Genomic DNA, 10,976 nt, shown 5'->3' on the forward strand with positions numbered 1-10,976 from the left:
CTCCCTCCCTAATCTGAGGACAGCCTGGCTCCAGTCACCATGACAACAGTGCACCCCTTCTGCTGGGTGCCGGAAAGTGACCTAGTGGTGCTGGCTGTGCTGGGCCCAGGTGGACTGTTTCCAGGGCGAAGGGAGGGGGTGTGCCCCCTCTGGTAGGATCCAAGCTGCTCTCCCCACTCAGGAAACACATGCCTTGAGAGAATGGGGACTTGAAGAGGCACCTAGCCCTGGTCTGAGGGTGTCCCGCTCAGCAGGATGGCCAAGTAGGTGGAGGTGCTCACCCCGCGCTGGCCCCAGCCTCCGGCACACTTGGTGGGGTGGGAGGGCAAGAGACAGGGCCTGGCTCTCTGCAGTCAGTGAGGCAGCCCTGCGCCTCAGCCCCAGCCGAGCCCTCCTGCTGGTGGCCTCTCCGTCCCGGAGAGGCCCCTGCTCTGCTGTTCGGGAAGTTGCTGACCTGGGTCTGGCCTGCCTGTGGGGCTCAGAGCTATTTTTAAGGCCCACCGGATGGGCCTTCCAGGAACCAGGAAAAAACAGGCAAGGCTTGGCCTCCTGCACTGCTGGGGATGTGGCTGGAGTCAGGGGTGTGGACCAGACCTGCAGGGAAGGGGTGGCCTGGGGTCACTTACCAAGGGCCATGCCTAGGGCAGAAGGGCAAAAGGCCTTTGAGTCTCAGGTTTGGATTTGCTTCCCTGCATGAGGAGGGTGGGGGGCTCCACCGCCAGGAGAACCCCTCAGAGCCTTGGTTTGCCAAGCTGAGAAATGGGCTGAATCACATCTATCTATAGGGTGGGGACAGGGTGAGGCTTGAATAGAGCTTGAGGAGACATAGACTCCATGTGGTCTCACAAGCAGAGATTCCCAGCCCCCTGCCCCAGCCCACTCTTTGGGCCAGACTGGGCCTGAAAGAGGCCCCCACTGCAGAAGGACAGCCCCTGGTGAGGGGGTCTGGGTCCCTTCTGACCCTCAGGGAGCTCACAGTCCACGCAGAACACACACAACACATCTGTAACACACACCAGAGTCTGAGAGAGATGAAGGCCCTGAGGCAACCCCCACCTCAGAAAAGCAGCTGCCTCCTGCTCTGCTCTCCACACCTGGACAGGCCGGGGACCCCTCCCCACTCCCAGAGCCCTCTAGAAGCTCAGCCCACCTTCAGGGCTGGCAGTGGAAGGACACTGGCCTCACCCAGTTCCCAAGGAGATGGTACACTGTTCTGAGGTTGGGGGGGACTCCGGGTCTGGATCAAGACTCTGCAGCTGCTGGGTGCAGGATGCGGGCCTCCCAAGGCTGACTCCTAAGGCCAGGGAAGGTGGGCACACAGGCCAGGACACCTGGGGAGGACTGGCCTGGAGGGCCACACAGAGGCCTGGGGGGCTGGGAGTCCACTGGGGAGGCCACCAGGGACCTCAGCCCCTCTCGGCTGAGTTGGATCTGCCCTAAGAACCACATATTGACACCCAGACCCAGACCACTCTCCAGCACTCCCACCCTCCCTAGCCCCTAGACGGGCTGTAGGTCCAGGAATCCAAGGAGGAAGGCTCTGAGGACCATCCACTGGTCTTCCGGAAGACCCCACAAGAGAGCAGTGGTCCCTGGATTCCACCAAAGGGGCCGGCATCCTACCTTGGATCTGACCCTGAGGCGCCTGTCCTGGCCTGGGGCCCATGGTTAACCCTCAGCCCTAGCCGTGGCTCATGGGCCCATACACAGGAGAGTGGTGGACAGAGCGCCAGGAAGACAAGAACCTTAGAGCTGTACAATGGAGGGTTTGCTCTCTGCCCTGGGACAGGGATGGTGGCAGGAAGGGCTGTGACCTGGTGGAGGCTGGGTGTGCTGAGGAAGTCAGCAGGCTGACTAGAGCCCCTGAGGCAATGCTTGGATGAGGTCACACCTGAAGGTGACCCCAGATGGGCCCAGGGACGTGGCTGCAAAGGTCAGATCCCATTCTGGCCCCCAGAGATGACAGGGAGCACCTGCAACGCCAGAAAGACCAGCACCTTGGCCTCCTGGCTCCTCCAACCCTCAACCCTCTCTGGGATGGCTGTGGGAAGCAATGAATGTCTTGGGTTCAGCCACTGGGGCTAGCAGACGGCTGCTCACTTGAGTCCTGAATTGTTTAGGCCAGTGACCTTGGGCTGAGGTCGGCAAGCAACCAGAGGTGTTAGATGAGTCTGTGCAGTACAGAACGCAGAGGACAGGATCAGGTCCACAGCAAGGTCATGAAGACCTGGGTTGGCTCGGGCCCTAGCAGTGACGGTCAAGGTGGGCTCCCAAGTAGAGGCGTACAGCAGCTGGGCATGGAGGACAGCTGGGTGAGTGGAGAGTAGGCGAGGGCGCTCTAGCCACGGGGACAGCAGGGCAAAGGTTCCAGGGCGGGAGGCATGGTCAGGGAGGGCCCTCGGGCTGCGGGCTTGAGGTCAAGCCAGGGTCAGAACCACCGGCTGGGGTGGGCAGGGTGGAGTCCCAACCCACACAGGGGCTGCGTGTCCTGCGGCTGCCGCCGAGCGGGGACCCCAGGGAGCCGCGCGCCCGCGGCGCCAAGCTACTCGCGCTCGGGGGTGCATGGACTGCCCAGGAGACACGCGCACGGCCCGGAGCGGCGGGGCACGTCTTCTACACCCCACCGCTCCCCAGGACACCGCCGCCACGTTCACCAACCGGCTGCTCGCGCCCGACCGGTGTAGCGGGTGACCTTCTTGCCGCGGCCTGGGGCGGGGTCTGGTAGGCCCCGCCCCTCAAGCGCGCCTCCATTGGCTGGGCCCTGTGCCCTTTGCAAACACCGGCTCCCATTGGCTCCTGCAGCCCCGCCCTGTACGCCTGAGCCACCGCCCGCGAGGGAGCTGCGCGTGCGCGGGCGCGTGTGTGACCATGGAGGAGAGGTGACGCGCCACGCTGCGCCGTGCGCCTCCGCCGCTCCGCTCCCGCCAGCTAGTCCCAGGCGGTTTGCCGCGCCCCCCCGCCCACCGGCTCCCGCCCACTACGGAAGGCGCGCCGGACTCGTCCGGCTGTCTCCTCGGCCGCGCGCGCGGGTTTCAGAGGAGCCCCGAGCCGCGCGACCCCGGCGAAGGGGGCGGGGTCTCGGGTCTCCCCGCCCGCGCGGAGGGATACGCGCGACCGCGGCCCAAAAACCCCGGGCGAGGCGGCCGGGGCGTGTGAGCGGCTCGGCCTGCTGCGTGTCCTCGCGGTCTACGCGGGGTTGGCCGGGCACTGTGCCGCGCGGACGGCCTCGCCTGAGCGAGCCCGCGCTCCGAGGCCGGCGCTTCGGGCACGCCCGCCTGCTGTCCGGATAGGAGCCCCGTGCGGCCCGGGAAGGCCGCCCTCCCGCGTCCGCGTCCGCGGCCGCGCGGGGAGCCGGGCCGGGCAAGAGGCGGCGCGGAGGCCGGGGGCCCGCGCCCCGCCGCCGCCCGCGATGCTGCTCTCCAAGTTCGGCTCCCTGGCGCACCTGTGCGGGCCGGGCGGCGTGGACCACCTCCCGGTGACGATCCTGCAGCCAGGTATGCGGGGACCGGGAGCGCGGGGGTCTACCGGGGTCGGGGGGCCGGGGTCCCAGGCAGCACTGACCCCGCCCACGCGCTCTCCACAGCCAAGGCGGACAAGGAGAGCTTCGAGAAGGTGTACCAGGTGGGCGCAGTGCTGGGCAGCGGCGGCTTCGGCACAGTCTACGCGGGCAGCCGCATCGCCGACGGGCTTCCGGTGAGTCGGGCCGCCGGGCACCCGGGATTCTCGCCTCGCGCGCGGTGTTGTGTCCGCGCTGGCCTGACCACTGGTTCCCTCCCCCCAGGTGGCGGTGAAGCACGTGGTGAAGGAGCGGGTGACCGAGTGGGGCAGCATCGTAAGTGCGGGCGGAGTCGGGGGCGCCGGACTAGGGCGCGGGCGCCGGGCGGAGCGCGCTGACCGCCGTGTCTCCCCAGGCCGGCGCCGCTGTGCCCTTGGAGGTGGTGCTGCTACGGAAGGTGGGCGCGGCCGGCGGCGCGCGCGGGGTCATCCGCCTGCTGGACTGGTTTGAGCGGCCCGACGGCTTCCTGCTGGTGCTCGAGCGGCCCGAACCAGCGCAGGACCTCTTCGACTTCATCACGGAACGCGGCGCGCTCGACGAGGCCCTGGCGCGCCGCTTCTTCGCGCAGGTGCTGGCCGCCGTGCGCCACTGCCACAGCTGCGGGGTCGTGCATCGCGACATCAAGGACGAGAACCTGCTAGTGGACCTGCGCTCGGGCGAGCTCAAGCTCATCGACTTCGGCTCGGGCGCGCTGCTCCGCGACACGGTCTACACCGACTTCGACGGTGAGCGCTCTCTGCGCGGGAGGGCCGAGAGGCAGGCGACTGTCGGGGCCGCGCGCCGCGCCGGCTCGCTCGCTTGCGTAGCCGAAGCGGGACCTCTGGCCGTTGGGTCCGTGGTGGCTGGGGGCGCGGGCTCCAGACTCTCCTCGGCTGTGCCGGGGCTTTGGCGCTGCTGCGGGCTACTCCAGTGCGCGTGTGGAGCGCGGGGGCGCCGCGCAGAAATCCCCGCATTGCGGAGCCGGGGAAGCCGGGGCTCCCCGCCCCTCCCCCTTTCTGTATCCTCACCTCACATCTGTTTGTTGTGAAACCCGAGCCCGCGCTCATGTGACCCGCGTCTAGCGCCGGGCCAGCTGGGGGGGGCGGGGCTGCCGGCGCCGGGGGAGGCCACGCCCGCCGGGGTTTTTCCAGTGGGAGGACCAGCCGGTTTTCAAGGCAGCCGCCGCCTTTGGCTCAGGGCTCAACCTGGGAGGTGATCTGCGGGGAGCGCAGGGTCTGGGTGTTTCTGTGTGGTCGTGCTGGCCTCGTGGGGCGCTGCCCCGGGGGTGGGCGTGCTAACCCCCGCCTTTCCCTCAGGCACCCGAGTATACAGCCCCCCGGAGTGGATCCGCCACCACCGTTACCACGGGCGCGCGGCCACCGTGTGGTCTCTGGGCGTGCTGCTCTACGACATGGTGTGCGGGGACGTTCCCTTCGAGCAGGACGAGGAGATCCTTCGGGGCCGCCTATTTTTCCGCAGGAGGATCTCCCCAGGTGTGTGGGGGTCTGGGTCTGCCGGCACGGGGCAGGGGAGGCGGCCTTGCCCTGACCCTGTCTCCTTCCCTACAGAGTGCCAGCAGCTCATCCAGTGGTGTCTGTCCCTGCGGCCCTCCGAGCGGCCCTCGCTGGACCAAATCTCTGCCCACCCCTGGATGCTGGGGGCGGAGGAGGGCCCCTCTGAGAGCTGTGACCTTCGGCTCTGCACCCTAGACGCGGATGATGGGGCCAGCACCACCTCCAGCAGTGAGAGCTTGTGAGGCCGGGCCTGCACTTGGCTTGTGGGAACTACAAGAGGGACCGCCAGCCCGAGCCGGGCCCTGCAGCAGCCAGCCTGCCTAGGTAGTCTGCTCCTGGAGAAAGCAGTGATCTCTGACCCCTGGTGACCTTTGCCTTTGGCACGGGCCTGTTTCCTTTGCTTTGAGTGCCTTTTTGAGCGCTGCTCTCACGGGACTTGGTTTTCTCAAGCTCTGTCCAAAGACACTCCAGTTCAAGCCAGGTCTCGCCGGCCCAGGGCAGGCGCTTGAGCTGAGGCTGTCCCTGTCCTGTGCTGCTCTGGGGGCGGTGCTGACACTGACAACGGCCCCGCATCTGACATGTGGGATCAGGGGCACTCCCGCGGCCCGTGGCCTCATCTCACCCGGGCAGGGGCACAGGGTCCCTCGTGCTCCTCCCACCCTTGTTTTGGTGTTCTGGGCACGTTTGTGCACAAGCAATGCAACGTTCAGGCCTCTGCTGCCTGCCCGCCCGACGTGCGTGCGCCTACGAACGTCTTATTTATGGTGTGACCCCACGGAGGGCTATTTATTGTTTAACTTATTTGCCGAGGTTCCTCCCTCCCAGCTGCCCCGCCTCCTCCAAGCCCCTGTGCCCAGAGAGGGGGCGGCTGGCGTGTGGACCCAGGTCTCCAAACCCTGCGTGTCTGTCGGAAGACGGACACGCACAGCAGCTAGTTTGAGAGGAGCGGCGGCCCCACCGCCTGCGGCCCTGCGCCTGGGGGCGGGCTTAAGTTATTGACTTGTACAGTCTGCTTGTTGGCTCTGGAGGCTGGGGGATGGGGGACAGAGTCTCAAGCCTTTAATTTATTTCAGCAGAGGTGTTTTTGTGGTCCCAGTGTGTGAGGGCACTGAGAATAGGGGTTCTTCCAGTTCAGAAGTGAGATATCTGAAAAATCGTATTTTTTTATACAGGTATTTCAATTAAATTGTTTTGTATTAAACGAATATTCTGTGTTTACTGTGCTGGGTAGTCTGGAGTGAGGAGGCAGTTTTGGGAGAAGGGGCCCTGGTCCCTGCATCGCTCCCTTTGTGTTTCCGGTGGGGAGGTGGCAGAGGGAGGGGGCCCAGGCCAGAAGGAATTTCCCCCTGATACTCAGCTTTTGGCCTCCTTGTCACCCCATTATCTAATCCAGCTGCACCCAGGGGAGTCAGAAACAGACTGTGCCCTCGGGGTCCCCTGAGAGAGGGGCAGGGAGCCAGGCCCTTGGTGGGGGTGTGTTTCCAGCACTAGTCCAGAGGCAGAGGCTGGAAAGGGTTTTGAAGAATGGCTAGAAATTTGTGACATGGAGGGATGGGAAGGTGCTCGAGGTACAGAAACTAGAGGTGGGTGTGACTGGACCCTGGCCTGATAGGCACAGGGTGAGGTGTTGGGTGGGAGCCGCAGCCAAGTTGAGGTGTGGACCGGCGGGCCAGGCTGCAGTGTTTCGGGTGGGTCTGGTGGAGGGTCTGGCTGGGCCCCACCCCACCCCACCCCCACAGAGGTTCTCTGCTTGGCAGCTTCTGTGAGGCAGAGGGGAACCCACTGGGCCTGTGAGCAGGCTGTCCAGACAGTCCAGCAGGGCCAGGCATGTGGCCCCGAGCCCTCAGAGGCCTGTTCCTGTGTCCCTTGGCCCTGGTGTCCGGCCTGCATACCTGCTGCTGGGCCCTGGGAACCCAGAGTTGGACAAAGGATGTCCTGGAGCTGCAGGGAAGAGCAGAGGCAGGAAGTTTTGGGAAGTGGAGCTGGAGGAGATGAAGCCGGCCTTTCCTCTGGTGGCGAGCAGAGGCCGTTGGGTGGGGGCTCTGGGCTTGGTCACTCAGGGAGTTGGTAGGCGCTGGTGACCTGCCTAGGGCTTGAGGGCCCGCTGTTGAGGCCCAGGAACCCAGGGGGCAGTCCCGCTCGGTGTTGGCTGACACCGTGGAGCAGTGGGGTGTGTATGGGGACAGTCTGTGTCCATGGCCTTGGCCTGAGCCCTAATCGGCCCTGTGGGGCTCATCTCCTTATGCTCACCCTGCCCCACTTGAACGGGAGTCTCAGGCAGTAGCCCCGCACTCGGAGGTGGAGGGCAAGCACCTCTGCAGCGTTTGGGCCCCCACATCTCACCCTGGTGACAGCCACTCACGTGTCACTATGGTCCCTGTCCCTCACTTGCCAGCTGGGGGTGCTGTGCCAGTCTTTGGCACCCCTCCCATTCACTCTCCCATTTTCCATCCATCCTTCAGTCCATCCGTCCACCCACCAGACCACCTGATAACCGCTCACTGAGCTGTTTTGTGCGGGACGGTGGAGCAGTGGGGGCGCTGCTACCTGATCGGAAGGCTGGGGGCTCTCGGGGCTGGGTGTTCAGGGGGCCGAGTGGGGAGCCACTGCGGGAGATGGCTGGGGAGGGCTTGGGGGCAGAGGGAAGTGGTGCAGTCAGGTGGTGAGCGGGCGGGCAGGCAGTGGACCCGCTCTGTGCTCTGTCCTTGGCGCCTGCCAACGTCACACATGGAGTCCCACTTGCAAGTTCTGACTCGCATTTTATTGGTTCCACAGACTCCATAGGGTTCCACAGGGTTGTTCGTGCAGGGTCCACCCACAAACCACAGCCTGGAGAACAGAGGACCGCCCGCTGCAGTCCAGGCCTTCCTCGGAACTGCCGCTGCTCCGAGGTTCCACCAGGCCTGCTCAAGGCTCCCTGGGCCTGAGAGCCTGTGTAGGGACGTCTGTGAAGGTGAGGCAGGTGTCGGCTGCTCTACGGTCACAGAGGTGACCCCTGATGGTTTGATGGATACAGAGGCTGTGGCCACAGGTGACAGAGCCTCTCCTGCCTGGGGGAAGAGGAAGCCCAGGCCTGTGTGTGTCAGGACCAGTGGGGCCAGCAGACGTGGGCTGGGGCCAGAGGGTGGGTCCCGAGGTCAGGCCAGGGGTTTGCGGGCTGAGAGGTACTACCTGACACACGACAGCAGCGGGGTGGAGGGCCGAGCCCACCCCGCAGAGCCTGTCCCCAGGGCAGGAGGGGAGATGGCGGAGGGGAGCCGCTGCGCCCGTGACCTTTCTGCCTCTGCACGCACTGGGTGCCCCACGAGCACCGCTTTCCCCACCCATCCGCTGGCCCAGCCCGGCCTGGGCTCCTGGCGCTGCTGCTGCCCAGTGCCAGCCTGCGTGCTGGGCGGGTCCCCCGCCCTCGGCCGCCCTAGGCGAGGCTGCTTGCCCAGGCTGCCTTCAGGGAAACTGAGGCCCTGAGAGGCAGGGACCCCCACTGCTGTGCCCCCACGTATCGGGGAGCTACTGAGGGCCTGACTGGAGACTCCTGGTGGCTAAGGCCTGTGGCGGGTGTGGGTGGCCCAGGACTCTTGTGATGGGTGCGGGCCACAGGAGTGGCGCAGAAGCAGCAGTGCGCTGTGGGGGGGGATCTTCCCTGGCCCCTGGGGTGGTGAGATTTCAGAGAATCCCTCATGGGTGTAGTCCCAGGTCTCAGAGACGCAGGCAGAATTCCAGGGGTCCGGCTGGGAGGGGCCTGCCCTGGCCTAGCCCCACCTGCCACCCCTTCTGGCCACTCTGGGCTCTGCTGGGCTTGGGTTGTGGGGTGGGGACGGAGGAGGCAGGGCCCGGGTCCTCTCCCTGGGGCCACCTGTGTGCCAGGCTCTCTTCTCCATGGCTGGCGCTTCCTGACTCCAGACACAAACCTGGGGCTCTGTCAGGATCCGAGTGGCTGGCCTGCCCTGCGGTCCCCCAGCACCCCCCAAGCCCTGAGGGCTGGCCTGTCCATGAGGGAGGAAGGCCACAGAGTCCACTTCTTTTCCTGGAGGTTTGTCCACATAGAGGCCTCTTTCCTGCTCCTGGGAGGGATCTGTCTCAGGGAGTTTGGGCCTTTTCCCCCCAGACTAGATCCTCCCCCCTGCCCAGGCAGCCCCCAGGACAGCAGTACCCCATCCTCAGGTGCTGGTGCAGGCGCCAGGGCAGGGGCCCCACTGGATGTCATGCTGTGGGGCCTGGGGTGGGCCAGCCTCCAGCTCTCCTGCTGTCCCACTCTCAGTGCTAGGGGGCTCTGCAGAAGGCAAGGGGCAGGGAGCCACTGTGGGCCCCTCGCCTCCAGCCATGCCAACACCAGGGGTCTGTGTCCCCAGGTGTCTGCAGGCTCCCCTCTACTGGGGTGGGATCCCTTCTGCTTGTCAGAACTAGCCCTGTCTGCCACTGGGGTTGGGCGCTGGGAGAGTGGCTCCTTGGGACTGAGATGGGGCTGTTCCCATGGGCAGGACCCCAACCCGCCTTGGGGCTGCTGGCACTGACGGCCTCGTGGACGGCTTGGGGCTGGAGCAGAGGGAACAGGCTACTGCCCTGCCTTCCTCCAGGCTGCCGGCTCCTGGGACAGTCCTGGGTTTCTTCTCCTCCCGTCCGCCCTCTGCCCCAACCCACCCCCCCTGCTCCCCTGGCCCCAGGAGGCCGCCCGGCCTCCAGCTTCGCCTGGTCCAGTGGTTCTGACGCTCTCTGCCAGGCTAGCCCTCGTCTCCACCCATCTTATAATATCTTGGGTCAGCTTAGTATCGAGTCTCCTTGAGAACCACCGGCTCAAGTTCTGAGCAGCATCCTGTCCTCAAGGGTTTTCCTTGGGGTTGCACAGAACCTAGAAATCATCATGGAAAGAACGATTTCTGAATATACCATGGCCCCTGGCGGGCAGGAGTGGCTCTGCTCAGATGCGCCCCCTCCCGTGGGAGCAACACATTACACCCTGGCTGTAGGCCCCCTGAGGGCTTGTGGGTGCTGACCGAGCCCACTGGTGACAGGGGCAGCTGCCTCTCTAGCCCCCAAACCCACCTGCCCGAGGCCTGCCCAGCTTCCGAGGAGGAGAGTCTGGTCCTCTGATCCAAACCAACCCCCCACAGCTGTCAGGACCTCACTACGTTTCCTTCCTCCAGTGCGGCCCCAAATGAACCCCCGGAAAAGCTTCTTGGAAAAGGGAAGTGATCCCTGGCAGGACCTGGGAGCCCCACCCAACCCGCTCGGCCTCCAGACCCCGGCTGGCTGGCTAGCCGGGAATCCCGTGTTGGCAAAAGCAGCAGAAAAAGGAAACAGGAAGAGGGGACAGGCTGGGCAACTCCAGAGGGCACGGTGGAGGCCCCGACAGCAGGGGCAGAGGGGCCATCACCTGCCCACGTGACTTCCAGGCAGCCTTGGCAAAACCCGAGCTTCTATTACACAACTGACACCCTGTACCACCCGAGCTCCTAAGAGTTCCCGACAGTCAGGCCTGTCCAGGCAGATGGGGCAGGGCCTGGCCCTCCACACTGGTCCCTGCAGATGCTGGCCAGGCGGGAGTGGGGGGTCCGCTCCTGGGTGAATGAGTGAAGGGCCTCTGCAGGTGGGGGGTCACCTGTACCTGGCACTGAATGAGCCAGGTGAAGGGGACTGAGGCTTAAGTCATAAGCAGGCAGGTGGGCCCAACCCACCCAAGGAGGGGGAGGGGCCCTAGGGTGGGACCCCATCCTCTTGAGCTCAGGAAAGTGGGCCAGCTCTGACATGGCCTCTGGCCCCTCCTGCCCACCCTCCTGCCAGGCTCAAGCCTTTGGTGGTCAGGGACCCTGCTGATCTGAGGCTCAAGCCTTTGGTGGGCAGGGACCCTGCTGATCTGAGGCTCAAGCCTATGGTGGGCAGGGACCCTGCTGTCACTGGCCCTACACACCTGCCCTGGAGGTTGGCTTCTG

General features: G+C 65.4%; 1 protein-coding gene across 1 annotated transcript; it reads left to right on the forward strand.

Moving 5' to 3' along the window:
* Positions 1-1,771: 1,771 nt before the first annotated feature.
* Positions 1,772-6,254, forward strand: PIM3 (Pim-3 proto-oncogene, serine/threonine kinase). The gene is made up of 6 exons (XM_072973746.1): positions 1,772-3,494; positions 3,584-3,693; positions 3,782-3,832; positions 3,912-4,281; positions 4,852-5,028; positions 5,104-6,254. The coding sequence occupies exons 1-6, from the start codon at positions 3,410-3,412 to the stop codon at positions 5,289-5,291; spliced, it is 981 nt and encodes a 326-aa protein (XP_072829847.1). The 5' UTR covers positions 1,772-3,409; the 3' UTR covers positions 5,292-6,254.
* The last annotated feature ends 4,722 nt before the right edge of the window (positions 6,255-10,976 follow it).

The sequence above is a fragment of the Vicugna pacos genome, chromosome 12 (assembly GCF_048564905.1).
Source record: "Vicugna pacos chromosome 12, VicPac4, whole genome shotgun sequence".
In the NCBI taxonomy this organism is placed as follows: domain Eukaryota; kingdom Metazoa; phylum Chordata; class Mammalia; order Artiodactyla; family Camelidae; genus Vicugna; species Vicugna pacos.